The sequence below is a fragment of the Rousettus aegyptiacus genome, unplaced genomic scaffold, assembly GCF_014176215.1.
Source record: "Rousettus aegyptiacus isolate mRouAeg1 unplaced genomic scaffold, mRouAeg1.p scaffold_m13_p_13, whole genome shotgun sequence".
Classification (NCBI taxonomy): domain Eukaryota; kingdom Metazoa; phylum Chordata; class Mammalia; order Chiroptera; family Pteropodidae; genus Rousettus; species Rousettus aegyptiacus.
Window position 1 is genome coordinate 17,566,795 of NW_023416288.1, and position 17,140 is coordinate 17,583,934.

General features: G+C 35.1%; 1 protein-coding gene across 1 annotated transcript in view; it reads left to right on the forward strand.

The window, feature by feature from the left end:
• Positions 1-1,527: 1,527 nt before the first annotated feature.
• VPS50 (VPS50 subunit of EARP/GARPII complex) overlaps positions 1,528-17,140 on the forward strand; it is a 110,500-nt gene continuing 94,887 nt past the window's right edge. Inside the window, exons 1-2 of the mRNA XM_016161303.2 lie at positions 1,528-1,669; positions 7,993-8,061. Coding sequence (XP_016016789.1) covers positions 1,637-1,669; positions 7,993-8,061 — 102 coding nt within the window. The 5' untranslated portion in view covers positions 1,528-1,636. The remainder of the gene's footprint in view (positions 1,670-7,992; positions 8,062-17,140) is intronic.

The following is a 17,140-nucleotide window of genomic DNA, read 5'->3' on the forward strand; positions in this document are numbered from 1 at the left end:
TAGCGATAACAGAGTCAGAGAAGCATATAGGTAAACATATAATTTTAAAAGGAATTTTAAAGCACAATGATTGAAGTATGTACAGGGTTGTTTCGAAGGAGCAGAAAACTGGGCAGAATCGTGACTATAATACCTCATAATTGTAAAGTCCTTTACAGTTTATAAATTGCATTCACATAGCTCATTTCCTTTCTCCTTACAAAACTCTAGGCCAAATATTAGAACCTTATTTGTAAAAATAAGTACAAGACTCTGAGAGGTCTAATACTAGAATTTCAGAGTTGAAAATAACTATATTAGTGTCCCCTAACCATTGGTCATTTCCAAACTGTTTTTATTACATTTGCCATAACTGACTACCACCTATACTATTGTTTTCCTAATTTTTTCATTAATGTGGCACATTTTAACATTTTTAAGTTGTCTTTAGAAATATTTTTGAACTTTTTCCCCCAATAAACATTAATTAAAAATAAATGTAAATTAAAAAAAAAATCATTGGTACCATGCTTCAGGATTCATTCTCAATACCATACATCAAACCTTTATTTAAAACCTGACCTGGATAACCAGACTTTTAGTTTCTCTATGCAAATCTGCAACAATGTTAGGCAAGTTATTCAATTTCTCCATTCCTCATCTTTAACATGGAGGTAATAGTTACCAATCCCATAGGCTGGTTGTGTGGATACATGTAGAACGATTACTAGAGTTCTTGACATGTAGGAAACTTTCAGTAAGTGTTAGCTATTATCGTTAGCACTGGGTCGCTTTTCCCTGGTAGTCTCATAATTTGCGGTATTTTTTTTTTTAATTTAATCCACAAACGACTTATTACTTTCTCCAATTTAACTAAATTGCTAGAAGTTGAAAAGAGGACTTTAAAGTGACGTGTGTGCTGATAATTGTTATATTTTCCTTCTTCACTTGCCTTAGATCATGACAGGTAGTAAAATAAGTGGGCGTTACAACTTTTAGTTTTAAAGCTTTTTGCAGTGGATGCCAAGACCGAGGAAGAACAGCCCTAACCCTGGCCATCTGCCTATTGAACGAGTCGAACCACACCTTTTCTTTCCGAACCTAGAGCTACCTGGGGAGTGCCAGCTTCTCAGGTCACCTCTTGGAGAGTGCCTTCCTTGAGTTTCTGCTCCTTCCCGTCAGTCTCACCTTCTCCTACCCTGCCTCTCGGGACCAGATGGGGTTTTCTGCTGCTTCACACTCCCAGGGAGCATTATGTCGGTTGGGTTTATTTACTATATTCTCAGTGTTTGTTTCTGTCGTTCAATGCCTGTTCACCTGTGAGTTAGGTTTTCGCCTCGCCAAGGCATACCTAGAGAGAGCAAATATCGCTGTAAAGACTGGTGATCACCTAGGTCGCTCAGATTTGCAGGCTTAATTGAAGCACCGACTCTTTTGCTTCCTGGGAAATGTAGTGCCTGGGCTGTTCCCACTCCTCCATTGTGGATGCCGGCAGCAGGCGGAAGACTACAATTCCCAGCATGCTCAGGGAAAGAGGAAAGGCCGGCAGTTTCACGTGACCACTCACTATGGCTTCTCTGTGTCAGGACTAGCTGTCTGGTGGTTCAGTGTGATTTATTAGTTCTTTGCAGCGGGGTGCCCCTCGTACGATTTCGACATGCAAAAAATCAAATCTCTTATGACCCGACAGGTAAGTCATGGAGGCTGAAGCCAAGGCCTCCTTCATCTCCATTTGGAGTGGAGCCGAGATGGTCTGTCCCTGGGCCGCTGCGGGAAGAGACCTAATTTATTGGTGGTGGTAGGTGTCTGGGATACAGGGAAAGCCCATGCACACTCTGGAAAATTCACCTGAGTCCCCAGATCGAGCTCTGCTCCAACGGGTAGCGGCATTCCAGAAACATTCCTTTAGATGAGGTCGGTGAGGGGAGTCAGAGCTATCTTTGTCTCCCATCTTACCTTATATGCCATCTTTCCACTGACAGCCCCAGCTGCTTTACAGGGTTCCCCGTATCCAAGCTGTCAGTGGTCTTTGGGCAGGCGGCCAGGTTAGGGAGATGAGGTCTGTGCAACAGATGACTTCGAAAGAGTGAAAACAGCGGATATTTGATAACAGTTGGTAGCTTTATGCATATTTTTGGTAAGTCCCCAAACCTTGTAGTTTGAGTTTCTGAAAATGAGAATTTTTTGTTGTTGTTGTTAATTCTGTCTCTCAGTTCTGTCATGAGGGTCATCAATAAGCTAATGTATGTGAAAATTCTTTGTGAAACACTTTTTATCACTGTCATGGCAAAATAATAATCTTATTTTTCTCCACAGTGATAATTCATGAATAAAAACAGGCTGTTTTACATCCCATCTTATAAATGCTAGGGACTTCCTAATAAGGGAGAAATTTCCTTTTATATGCTTATTGATCATGACTTCGTTTTAGATAATGTTATTTATTTCAACTCTAATATTTCACTAGAACTGGCCATTCTTATATCTGAACAGCTTACAAGTTGTAGATTTCCAGAGAACAATAAATAACGCTATGATATGATGAAAGTAAATAGATAAATAAAGGAATTAACACAGCTCCTGGGCTTTATCAAGAAAGTGCTTGGTCATGGAGATCATCTCAGTGGCTGCATTATAGTGGGAAAGCAAGAAAACTGGGAGCCGGCTGTTGCAGTAATTCAAACGAGATTATTTCAGACTGACTTTGGTATCTGTTTGACTTTTAAAACTATGTGAACTTTCATACATTATACCACTCATACCCCTAAACTCCCTTTGGAATGCTGAATTTAGACTTTTGTGCATTAGTTAAGTTTGGTGCTCTCTCTTGTTGCTTGCCAAATAAATTCAGTGTAGTTAGCATTGTCATCATACAGCAACTGTGGTTGGTTTATTGTTTTTTTAAACCATGTTTTGTAGTAATGAGTGGGAGAGAAAAAATACAAAAGTCCAGATGCTAGTGATAATAAGTTTATGTCTCTTAGATGTAGTAAAAATTGTGCTGAAAATAGTAACTCGAGCCTTAGTTGCTAATTGTACATGATCAGGTGAAATGTGTGTTTAGTCAGGATGAAAAAAAAAAAAACAGCTAAAGAACACATATGAAAAGCTACATCTATATGTAAAAAGTGAGGTAAAATTAGGAATTTTGCACAAATTTTAAAGTCACCTTACTTATATATATTTAAAACTTGGCTTCCACAGTTCTTGACTTTATGAGATATGAAAGTAGGGTGCTCCCTAGAGTTACACTCGGGATTTGATTTAGTGCTGTTTACTATTGGGTTAAATGTAGTATTAAAGTAGTATTCACAAAGATGTTTCTTTTTTGTGAGGCTACAGAATATGCTAATAACATAATGTTAATGTGGAGAGATATAAAACCAAGGTCTATGAAACTTAGGTTTTTTGGAATTTCAGCTCTCCCAGGACCTTGGTTTGGAATAGTGTGGGAGTGTGGGCTTTATTGGCTCTCTTTATTTAGACAAGATCTGCTGTTCACCTTTCTCTGTTATACTGGCTTTTGTTCTAACAGTTCATTTAACAAATGTTTATGAGCACTACGTGCCAGGCACTATTCTATATTGGGAGGGTGCAGCAGTGAACAAAACAAAGTGCTCAGGGAGACATGGTGAGAACTACTTTGGAAGGAGAGAGGTTAAGGAGTCCTGGAAGTTGTTGGCAATTTGGGGCATTTATAATTTTAGATAGGGTGCCATGGAAGGCCTCCCTGAGAAGGTCACATTTGAGTAAAAACCTGAAGGAGGTGAGGAGATGAACCATGTGGATGTCTGAGAAGGAACATTCCAGGTGGAAGGAAAAAAAAAATGCAGAGGCCCTGATGCAGAAGCATGTTTGAGGAACAGCAAGAGGACAATGTGGATGGAGTGAAGGGAAGGAATAAGGAGAAAAGTAGCAGGCGATGAGGTCAGGATGAGGTAAGAGAGCCGAGAGCTGGAATCCAGATAACACAGAAGCTAACCTTATCCTAATCTCATCTTATACACTTTCCTCCTCTCTCATAGCAAGGCCATGCTTCTATTTTGACTGAAATAGCAAGCAGAGAAGTGATGTAATTTTATATATCATATACTTCAGAAATATCTTTCTGGTCTTTGTTTTAAGAATACAGGCTGACCTCATTTTATTGCACTTTGCTTTTTTTATTGCACAGATGTTTTTTTCACAAATCGAAAGCAAGACTATCAGAAAAAAGATTATGATTCATTTATTGAGATACTTGCTTTACTGCAGTGGTCTGAAGCCGAATCTGCACTATCTCTGAAGTGTGCCTATACACTGAAGGGAGAAAAAGCAAAAAAACAGGGAGGCCATTAAGGATGCTATTACAGTAATCTAAGTGAGAGAGGATGTGGGCCACAACCAGGGTGCTAGTTGTGGAAGTGTTGCGAAAAGGTCACTTGTGGTTATATTATAATGTAGAGTTGACAGGATTTCTTGACAGATTGGGTTTGGGCTATGAGAGAAAGAGAAGCATCAAGGCTGACTTCAAATGGTTTGGCCTCAGCAGTTGGAAGAATGGAATTGCCATTTAATGAAGTGGTTAGGGCTAAGGAAGGAACAGGTTGAGGGAAAGAAGGCTTTTAGGCTTGTTCATTTGAAAGCCTCCTAGATGTTTAAGTGGAACAATAAATAAGCAGTTGGCTAAAAGTGCCTGAATTCCTGAGGAGAAATTCAGGGTATAGGTAAAGATTTGGGAGTTAACAAACATATAGAGCATATAAACTGGCCAAGATCACCAGTGTAGTGAATGTAGACATAAAACAAAAGTCCACAGTTAGACTTTTTGAGAATTCAGTGTTACAGGGTTGGGGGAAGAAGTGGATCTAGCAAGGCAGATTGCCAATGATGTAAGAAGTCTGCAGCATCCTGAAGAGCACTTGTCTCGTAACAGATGCTCACGAAATATTTGTTGGATAAATGTGTAAAGAGGACAACCAAGTAGAGTGGGTCCTGGATGCCAAGTAAAGAATTTAAAAGAGGGAGTGATCAGCTGGGTTAAATTCCACAGATAAGCCATATAAGGTGAAAATGAGAACGGACCTTTGGACTGAGTAGTATGAAGGTCATCAGTGATTTGACAACAGCACTTTTAGTGAAGTGGTGGGGAGGAAAGCCGGATTAGGGTGGGTGGCTTCAAGAAACTGAAGACCGAGTATAAATACCCTGTTAAGTTTTGCTGAAAGGAGAAGGAAACACATATCATCTCACATGCTTCTTTTGATCTTTGAGACTTAAGTTGCTGGTCCCATAACTGAAAATTGAAGATTCATGTAGACATAATGGAAGTAGCCTAAAGTGTTAATCTGATTTGAGCAAAGGAATAAAGCACAGAGGCAGGCGTTAATTTATCCTGCATTTTGTATAAATTTAAACTGAAGACGTTATCAAAACAAAAGCCACATACAAAAGTATCAAATAATGGTTAATAATTACAGTGAGAGTTTCAATTTAATAAATTCAGAGTACTACAGTTATAACCATGATTTTCTGCTTTAGAGAGGTGAAGATAAAAATGATGACTTCATGTTTATTAGTAGAAATTTATAAAATTGTAAATCAAAGGGTTCAAGATCTATAATCCTGAAATACAGGAGAGTGTCAGATGTGCTTTGAGACATTTATGTAATTCTTTCCTTCTGTTTTGATAAGATAAAAGAAAAGCATTTCTCTGTGATGATAATATTTAGAGTAATGGTTAACACTTAAAGAATGCTTGCCACATAGCAGACACTGTTATTTGGCCTCTCACATACATTATCTCCTTTACTCCTTATAACAGCCGCTGAGCTATTGTCACCATCATTAGAATAAAATGACAGGGAGGTTATGTAAGTTATTCAAGGCCTGGGAGCCCATTCCTGGAATCACTGCATCCCCCTGCTTTCTGACATGTCCATAGGGTTTCTAGTTTTCATTATTTTTGTTTTGTAAATTTGGTGGAAAGTTGCCATATATTAGTAGCAAATTATTGTAAGTGGTGACTGATTTGGAGGTAAGACCATTTTCCAGTTATTGGCATTTATCACTTGTTTACATTTCAAGTACTAGTTTCTTTACTGAGCAGCTCTGGGAAAAGAGAAAATTACACATGGTATATTCCCCCAAAGATTTCTGTTAGATTGGTTAAACAGATCCATACTTTTAAAAAATGTTAGTTTAAAAGGCATGTCAATTATATTTTTAAAAAGGTAATTCAGGGTGGTGGTGATTTTGAATCAAATTAGGAAGTTTTACTCTCATACATGTGTATGTGTGGTTAGATGTGCATGTCTATAGAAGTTTAGTTCTATAACCCAGCCTTGCCTTCTCTACCACTTTTGATATTTTGCCCTCATGATGACTGTTGGTGAGAAATTGAGACAAGGAAGAACAAACACACAAGAGTAGTTACATACCTTTATTTCCTCACTCATTGTGAGACAATAAACTTCAATATGCTTCTGTTATTCCAGAAAACTTCCCTGGAAACTTCATTTTAAAGTCAATTACACGTTCCCATGGGAATAGTTCTAATTGGAGATTGGAGCCTGACCAAGAACTTGTGAATACTTTACTCATTTCTTTGATATTTACTCTTGTTTCTGGAATTTTAGAGGCAAATAGCACTAGGTATCTCCCTTCTCTTGAGACTTCCAGTTTGGGAGAGAAAAGAGATATATTTAATATTTAAAACTTCACTACTTTGGCAGAAGTGTTGTATTGGAAAATGTTTAGCTGAGTGTTTAGAAAATCAGTGATTATATGAATCACCTGGGTTGCTTGTTAAGTACGGTTCCTGGTCCTAATCCAGAAATACTTATTCATTAAATCTGTGCTGGAGTCCAGGAATCTTGTTTAAAAAATCCCCAGGTGACGTTGGTGGAGGTGATTCATGGACAATACTGAGAAATAGTGTCCTTTGAAGCATAGGGCTTTAGGAAGACTGCCTAAAGGAGTACATTCTGAAAGGGAGATATTGGCTTCTTTAGAGGGTAGCAGGTACGAAAGAGAAAGAAAGAGAAAAAGTGGATGGAGTATTCGGGGGTTAATGGAAGACTTGGGAGTGAGGCAGAGCACCTTGACAAAAAAATTGTACATATGCTGGTAGTATTTTAAAATAAGGAAGATACAATACAGACCTCTAAAATTTAAAAATAATCAAGTTCTTCTCTAAGTCTCAAATATTCAACCTAAATGTACTATATATTTTGATTACTAAGGACACCAAGAGGCCAGTATATAGCACCTAAAAGATGAAACCTTGACTATAGCATAAATTTCTCCTTAAATTCATGTGCCAGCTAATTTTGCTTACAGACAGACTAATATTATGGGACTTTGCGTGTCTGCTTTGAATAGCCTATTTTAAAAAATAGGCTTTTAAAGAAAATTTAAATTGCTAACTTCTTTCTGTCTTGATAACTTTACCTGGCACAAATGATACTTTCAGTTGATGTGAATATAGAAAGTATTGAGTACCAAAGAGGTAAAGAACTGGTAGAAAGCATTGAGACGTGAGATTTAAGTCTTAATTATGCAGTATAATTTGCATTGATGAGAAATAATTAGGTAAAATCAAGGGATTATTTACATATCAATTAAGCAATTAGTGTTATTTAAAAATCTTTGACTTGCTCAGTTGGTATATTATATCTGTGAATCATAATACTTGGACCTTGTCATAAGGTGAATTCGGTAATGATTAATAGGTGTGTGCTTTTATAGAATACTTTTTGTCACTCAGATTTCTTTTATTGGTTATTTTAAAATCATAGTTAAGTTAAACTTTAACCATTAGTTATGAAGGTGCTGTATGAAACTTTTATTTTAAACAACCAAAAGTACATCTTTACTAGGTTTAATAGTAGTACTATGTGTATTAATGACAGTTGTTTTTAGAATATATGCTTTATATATTTTAAAGCAGGAAAGTAACGACGTCTATTTTTATAGGTATGTTCTGCAACACAATTAAAATTCTTATCTTTTTTTTTTTTTTTTTTTTTGAAGGGTCTGAAAAGCCCCCCAGAAAGCCTCGGTGATCTTGGTGCCATTGAAAGTCTCCGGGTCCCTGGAAAGGTATTGATCTATGTGTGTGAGCATGACTTTTTGCTTCTTTAAGAAAAATATTGTCGTCGATAATGATTGATTCACAGAAGCTTTTCCTTCCCATAGGCAGATGGTTGTTATGATAAGCTAGGTAAACTTTTGTAATACAGTAGGCTTGGGACTTGTTTTTGCTTTCATTACTCATTAGGATTTAGTATAATTTGTTAAAAGTTAAGCAGAGAATGTGAAATTGATAAATTTAATGTTTATTATTGTATCAAAACAGTTATATATGAAATTTGTTTATCTGCTGTAATTTGGAAAAATAAAATGAAAAAAATGAAATAATATGCTTTATTTATGCTGTGACACTCTTTGAGCCAAAAATCAAAGTTAATTATGTTTTTGTTACAGAGGAGATATTTTTGAATAAGTAGCTAAAGCATAACATATACTGAATTGTAGATATTTTAGATTTTAATCCAGTGATATTCATGTGAACGTCTCAGTTTACAAATTTAATAGGTGTTATTTGAAAGCTAGCTGGCCTCAGGAGAATTATTAATCACTGTTAAATAAATAAATCCTTGCTTGTTCTCCTTCTGGATCATTGCCACTTGGAGCTGCCTCTGTGACTAGGAGCTCCATCACAGATCAAAGCCTGTTCTTCTGAATGTCTGCTCTTGTGATTTTCAATTTGATCGTATTTGAAACTACTATTTGTTTTCTGTGGCTGGAATCATAATACATAGGGTTTGTTTCTCTTGATTAGCAATCATAAGACCTCTCGTCACACCTCATTGTCAACTGCAATTGCTCATTATCAGTTGCCTCCTTTTTGAGGCACCTTATCACATACAGTGAACATGGCATTTACTGCTTAGCCTTTATTTTAGGTCAGATCCAAACATGTCCACCAAATATGATAACATTCTAGCCAACTCTTTTGCATTAAATGGCTCAGACAAAAACCTTAAAGATAAATTTTGAAGTTTTATATAATGTTATAGAAGATTATTGAAAGTGATAAACTTGGGAACTAAGAGATAACCATAAATCCTAATCGATAAGTAATTCTCTTTATTTCTTTGACTTAAGAAAAGACTATCATGCATTATAGACATGCCTTGGATTAGACTGCATTAGATGTTCCAGAACCAATATAAAATTGAGTGAGCATCTTTAAAAAAAGCACATGAATGTGTTGCATAAGAACTTTCTATTATCTTTAAACCATGAGCTGTGATATTTTTCTAGTAGTGGTAGGAAGTGAATGTATGGTGATCTCATTACATGGTATTCTTACTGAGTCCCCCCTTAGCTCCACCAGTGGCAAGTGGTGTATACTTTCAGATGACTGGCTTTGGGTAGAAAGACAAGTCTGAGATCACAAGTTCAGCAAATGTAAATGAGTAGGTGAAGGTTAAGCTTGGGTCATTGGTCTTATCGACACATACTAAGAAATAAGTTAGTTAAATTGTAAAAGTTTATAGTAAAATCAGTATTAATGCTCTAAGCTTAAATTTAGCCTACACTAAGAAAATGTTGTGTCTGTTTCTTCCTGAAACATCACGAGTGCTGCGGGGTGAGCTGAGGTGGTTTTTGAGAATGACAGAGTTGCTGGGTCCAGAAAGTGGCAAAGCTCCAGTCAGCACACTAGACACTAAGTTTGATATGGGTCAATTTGCACTCAGTTTTGAAATTAAGAGTTAAGAGGGCTCACGTTCAGAAATTTTCTATACACATAGTGTGGGGGAGGGGAAAATTTGCCTCTTTCTGTCTTAGTTCTTCTGGCTGGTCTAATAATCAAATTGGTATGAGTCAGATTAATGGGAGAAAACAACCACATTTATTACATAGGTATGTACAAGGTTCTGTAAGAGTATGGGACCAGGTGACAAATTGGCATTTGAGGCTTATATGCTATCTCGAGCTAAGGAGAAAAGGGAAATAATAATTTGGGACTTCAGAGGACAGGAAAGCAATTTACCTCGAGATGGAAAAGCAAATGTTTGGTAAATAAACGTTTGGCCATTTTTAACCATGGTACGTGGAGAGCACTTTGATCAAATAGGCCTTGCTGGATTCTTCCCCATCTGTAATGATAGCATCCTTCCTTAAGCAGGTCCTCTATCGAAATTCTTTTAGTCAGGTGGAAGGTTAGAGCTTTTCCTAGTCTTTCAAATCTCACGACTTACTAATCTTATAAATGGAAGTTCATACTTTTTGATCAACATCACCTCATTTCAACTCTGCCTCCCCGCAGCCCTTGGTAACCACCATTCTGGTCTCTGTTTCTATGAATTTTGCTTTTTTAGATTCTACATGTAAGTGATATCAATTGGTATTTGTCTTTCTTTGACTTATTTTACTTAGCATAAAGTGCTCAACATCCATCTGTGTTGTTGCAGATGGAAAATTTCCTTCTATCTGATGGCTGAAGAGTGTCCCTTTGTGTGGTGCGCGCGTGTGTGTGTGTAACTTTTTATTCATTCATCAACTGGCTGACACTGAAAATGGGAGTGCAGATATCCCTTCAAGATCCTATTTTTATTTCCTTTGGATACATCCAGAAATGGCATTGCTGGGTCATATGGTATTCTATTTTTAATTTTTTGAGGAACCTCCATGCTGCTTTTCATAGTGGCTGTACCAGTTTACATTCCCACCTACAGCAAGGATTCCCTTTTCTTTACACCCTGGCTAACCTTGTTATCTCTTGTAGTTTTGCTAATAGCCATTCTAACAGGTGTTAGGTATGAGACCAGAAGGCAGTGTTTACCTTGATCATGTTGGTGATTTTTGTTGTTTTTTTCTTATTTGGTACCTTTTTCTATTTACCATATTTCCTGTTCACAGTATATGTCAGTTTTTTATTAAAGGAAAAAGGTATTTTAAAATAATCATTTAAAAGTAATATTTTACATTTCGTTGAAGTGCTTTTAGTAATTTGAAAAACTTAAGATCATTTTTTGAAGTCATTAAAGTTCATACAATCAAGAACTAGCTGCAACATTAATTTTAAAGTGATTATATAAAAATAAATCATAGAAAATATATATTGTTATTAATCAGGGAACTACAAATCAAAACCACAATTAGCACCTAACACCTGTTTGAGTGGCTGTTATCAAAAAGGCAAGAGATAACAAGCATTGGCATGGATGTGGAGAAAAGGGAACCCTTGGTACTGTTGGTGGGAATGTAAATTGGTGCAGCCACTATGGAAAACAGTATGGAGGTTCCTCAGAAAATTAAAAATAGAGTACCATATGATCCAGCAATCCCATTTCTAGGTACTTACCTGAAGAAAATGAAAACACTAACTCAAAGAGATATATGTGCATCTATGTTCCTTACAGCATTTATAATGGCCAAAGTGTGGAAATAACGTTTGTCCATAGATGGATGAATGGATAAAATAATGTATATATACATAATGTAATATTATTCAGCCATAAAAAAGGATGATATCTTGCCATATGCAACAACATGGATGGAGCTCAAAAGCATTATGCTAAGTGAAATAAGTCAGAGAAAGACAAAGACTGTATGATCTCACTTACATGTGATATATAAAAACAACAACAACAAAATCCCAAAATCCCAAAGTCAAAGATGCAGAGAACTGATTGGTGGGGATTGGGGAGTGGTCAACATGGGAGATGGGTGAAGGAAATCAAAAGTTATAAGCTTCCAGTTATAAAATAAATAGATCATGTGGATGTAATGTGTAGCATGGCATCTATAGTTAATAATACTGTATTGCATATTTGAAAGTTGCTAAGAGTAGATCTTAAAAAGTTCTCATCACGAGAAAAAATTCTGTAACTATGTATGGTGACAGATATTGACTAGACTTATTGTGGTGATCATTTCACAATATATACAAATACTGAGTCATGTTATACACCTGAAGCTAATATAATCTTGTATATTAATTATACTATAATAATAAAATAGAATAGTATCTTAATCGGGTTCCCCTGATATTCTAGTGCAAGATGAAAAAAAAGTAATCAACAAAAAACAGTTTATATTTAAGTAGTCAATGTACATACTTGTATTGAGAAACTTTTAAACATTGTTTTTATTTAATAGCTCTACTTCACTGAAGTATAGGCGGGACATAAAAATAGTTATGGTTAGTCTTATGGAGTGGACTGATTTCTATTTTCTTGTCATAATGTCTGAGTTGTAACAAAGAATTGCAATTTCAGTAGGGTTTTAAAGAAAAGTAGTTTAGCTTGGGTTGTGTTGTTAAAAGGTTTTAGTATGAAGAAGTGGGAGGAAGAAAATAGGATGAATCGTGTGAAATGGCTGTTAAGCTGTAAAAAGTTCTAATATTGGCAAACGTGATATGGTTCAACTCACTAGAAAAAAGAAGAGTAGAAGGAAAACTGAAGAAGGGCATTAGGTGTGTTCGATAATCCAGAAAGTACTGTTGATTTGGTATTTTTTGAGAAATATATAAATTCTGAATGGGAAGAAATCTTGGAAATCATGCAGTATAATTTCTGCATTTTATAGACAGAATGACAGTGTATCCCATTTTAAGAGATGTGAGTCAAATAACTCATACTGAAAAGTTAGAATTTTGGTAGAGAAAATAACATAGAAAAGTAAAAAATTGCTATAGGAAAGGAAACTTTGTGGCAGGTTTCAAAAATCTTAGCTTATATAGTTCAGAGCCAAGGTCTGTGGTGCCCAAATTTGGTGCACATTAGAATTACCAGTACTCAGGCCATAGCCCATTCTAATTAAATCACAGTGTGTAGGATGGAGCCAGGTCTCAGTTGTGTTTAAAGATCCAGGTTATCCAGATATGAAGCCAAGTATAGGAACCATTGGAGGAGTTGAGGATGATAATGGAGAAAGTGGAAATAAAGGAACTATCTCCCCTCCCTCCCTAAAAAAAATTGGAAATTTTACTGACAATTTTCGTGAGGAAAAATAAAATGAAGAGTTAGTGATGGATGACCTGAAATTTAATTCCTGAGAAATAGATTTTGTCATATTAAACTGATTGGATTTTCTGTCTTCAGATGCTTTGAGATTCTTAATCCTTTTTTCATAGCTAGTCATAAAAGATCATTCACACAGTGCATTTGGCAGTCATTTATTGAGCCATAGTTACAAGTTTTGAAGATGTAAAGAGATATAAGACTGTTCCTACCTCATCTATATGGGAGTGATGAGCAAAAATAGATAATTGCAGAGTAGTATAAGTACAATAAAGGTCTATACTAAAGTAGGCACGGTGGGGGCACAGCCGGGAGAGGATTCAGAGAAGGTAGAGGTGAGTGCAGGGTCTTCCAGGGTTGGTGATTAATTTGTTTTTGAAGGATAACTAGTGTGCAGGTGGATTTTTGAGCGGCAGTCAGGACACTAGGATACTGATTCAGAAGGTAAGAAAATGAGAGTTAGGAAAGAGGGAAGGGTTAAAATTTGAGAGACATTTTAAAAGCAGAATTTAGGACCGAAGGTTTTATTGGATGTGGAAGGTGAAGGAATTGGAAAGACTGGTTTTTAGACACTGAGATTGATGGTGCTGTGATTTTTTTTTTTTTTCAGAATTAGATAATACTTCTTTTAGATGAAGTTCTGATGAGCTGTTTGAAATCTAAAAGAAAAAAAAAGTTAAGCCTTACACAGTGGATTTTTTCTCTCTGTACTGCAATTTGTGACGTGTCTTTTCTTCAGCATTAACTTGAAATGGACAGGCATGTAGCAAACAACATGATGTTGTTCACTAAGTTGAAAAATTTCAGTAAGAAATTTTTAAAGATAGCTTAAAAATATATTTGGTGTCTCTAAAGCAGTCTTTAATATTTTCCTTTTCATATACGTTTATGAAAATACTTGTTAAAATGTAATTATTGAATAAGAGAATTAAATAAAAATTTTGGTAGAGTGTAAAATATGAAAATTTTGCTTTCTAATTTTGTGTTTTTAGTACACGTTAGTAAACCAGTACAATTCTATGAATAAAATTAGTTTTTAGTTATGATCTATTTCCTTAAAAACAAATCTGTATATTTGGAATGCTATTATTGTATAGAAAGTGATTAAAATACATTATTTTTTCCACTTAAATGGTTGCAGCGTTGGATTAAAATAATGCCACTTTCATAACCTTTTATAAAAATCTTATAATTTTGCTGAAACCTTGTAAATTGTAACATCACCAGTATTCCACTAGATGGCACTGAAAGCCTGAAGAAAAATAGGGTAAGTTTTAAAAGCTATGTTTTATTTAAAACACACAAACAGAAACTGATGAACCGGCTGCTTTGATGGATTATTATTGTCATTCTAGTGGAGTTTTAAGAAAATATGCCATTTCCTCATGTAATCAGACATCTGGCAATTTATTACAAAATTATGTGGTATATATATGGTTTTAGGGTATCTGTGATCTTGAATCCTATTTCATTTGGAAACATAAAACCTATTTTTGTTCAACGATTTATGATTTTTATAATGCTGATTGCATATTGAAAACTTCATGTTTTTATTTGTTCTTTTAGCTCTGTATAGATTTTGGTAGCTAAACTTATTTTTGTTCAAGTTAGAGCTTTAATGTAATGTTAACTTTGATTAGACAATGATTTCCATCTTTAGAATTTATTGTAACAGAATAGCTTTTTTACTTTGAAGAAAGACAATTAGTAAAAAAAAAAAAAAAAAGCCTCTGATAAGGTTTATCTTAGTAAACTCAAATTCATACTATACAAGTGTAAAATTTCTTCCTTTTCTCCCCCACTCCCTACCAACACAATGTATTCTGACATTCAGGTGTGTAATGTGAACTGTGATTTCATCTAAGTACATATTTGATTCCACAAATTTTCTGTGGGGTTTTGAAACCTGACCTGTGAAATGAAGATTTTACATCTTTTTGTTTGAATAAAAACCAACTATTGAGGATTATAAATTTCCAAGCCGTTCTGTGTGTTTAAAAATTAGGTTAAATGCCTTTAATAACGATAAGAACTGTTAAGTTGTCTAACTTTTTACACTTATAAAAGTAAATAAAATGGAAAATCCTGGACTTGTACTGGTAGATTTAATAGGTGGTATTTTGTATAATTTGAAAGTTGTGGTTAAATGCAAAATTTGTAATTTTTTTTCTCCTCCTAAACTTGAATACCTTTTAAAAGATGAGCTCTTAAGTGGAAAATTGCTTTGTAAAGTTATAGCCTGGTTCTTAGAAACCGTAAATACACTGGAAGTGTTTTATAACACCTTACACTTGAGGGTTCCAATTGTTTTATAGACTTGAATCCTCGGTTCTCATAAAACCTTTTGTTGTTGAGAGGAAAAATAGCTTGGCTAAAAAAATCAAAGACGTTGACTTAAATTTCTAATTGTTTTCCTTTGTTTGTCATAAAGTTACATTTATGACGTGCGTTTTTATTTTATTAGTTTCGAGTATGTGGTACATTGGTTAGACATTTATATAGTTTATGAAACGATCCTCCCCCTCCCCCCATTACTCTTTCTTCCCTCCGGCTCTACACATAGCCATTACCTTACTGCTGTCTGCATTCCTTTATGCTGTTCCCTCCATCCTGGTGACTATCAACTAATTTGTACTTCTTTAATGCTTCACTGCTTTCTCCCAGCCCCCCACCCACACCCCCACCCCCCTCCACTCTGGCTGGCACCAGATTGGATGATGTGCATTTCTATATGTATTTCATGTAGCTTTATCATTGAGATGATTAAAATAGAAAATAGGCTAGGTAGTATTATTTGCAACCTTATACTGTATTGTGACTGCTGGAAAAGACAGCCTCTGATATATTAAAATACTTTTTTGTTGTCTACCACTTTTCTAAATAATCCTCCTTGGTTTATTATATTAAGAAAATATTGAATATGTTTTTTTTTTTTGATATAGCATCTGGCACAGTGCTATGTGTTAAGGATATTTTATTTTTAATAAAGGAAAAATATGGTTCTAGCATATATAAAAATATATCGAATTAAAAAAAAACTCAAGTGTTGCATTTTATTGCCTCTCAGTGTACATGCACACTGTCTCCCATGACATTTTTCTACCCTGCAGGAAGCCACCTTGTGATGCTTAACCTGTTGTATGCATTCCCACCACAGTGTTTTTACTTAATGCTTTGCTTTATATTTGTAACCTTATTTCCCCAATTTCTCAATTTTGAAATTTTACCTATTCTCATATTCTCTAAATGCCACCTCTTCCATCATATGTGAACTCACTCTCTATAGATGCCCTCTGTATTTCTCTTATGTTTGGCTTTGCATTATTATGGTTTATTCATCTGACCCCTCCTATTACTTTAGCAACTATTTGAGGAAAAAGCTATATTTTACTTATCTTTCTTTTTGTATGACCTAGTATGGAGAATTTTTACATTGGTGGAGTTTAAAAAAATTATTAAATTGGAATATAGGACTTGACTGGGAAAGGTTAAATTAACAGAGCTTTGAAAGTTGGTAGGTTATTTTTTAATTTTTTTTAAGTTTATCGGGGTAACATTGGTTAATACAATTATATAATTTTCAGGTGTTCATTATAATTTGACATCTGTATATTCTATTGTGTGATTACCATCCAGAATTCAGTTTCCTTCAGCTACCATATATTTGATCTCCTTTACCAACTTCACCCTTCCCCTGCCTTTCTGTATTTGACCCCCTTTACTCTACCTCGTCCCTCCCCCCACCACCCTCTACCCTCTGATAACCACAGTCCATTGTCTATGTCCATGAGTCTCTGTTTGTCCTGTTCATTTCTTGTTTTTAGATTTATATACTACAAATAAGTGATATCATGTGATTTTCAATTTTTTCAGGCAGGTTATTTTCTAATGATAGTATATAAGAGATTTGATTTGTACTTTTTTGCCAAAAGAACTTTTGTTTTTATCCTTTTTTACAGTTTAATTTAATACTTTATTTGTAGTTTTTCTCCAGCTTTAATTCTGGGGTGACATTGATGTACTTTTATTTTAGGTGGTTGATTACCCTTAGCAGGCAAATTGTGTCATGTTTGATAGTCTGTAGTTGCTGACAAATTTTTTTGGATTTTCAAGTTTTACAGAGTATTTATATGACTATTGATGAT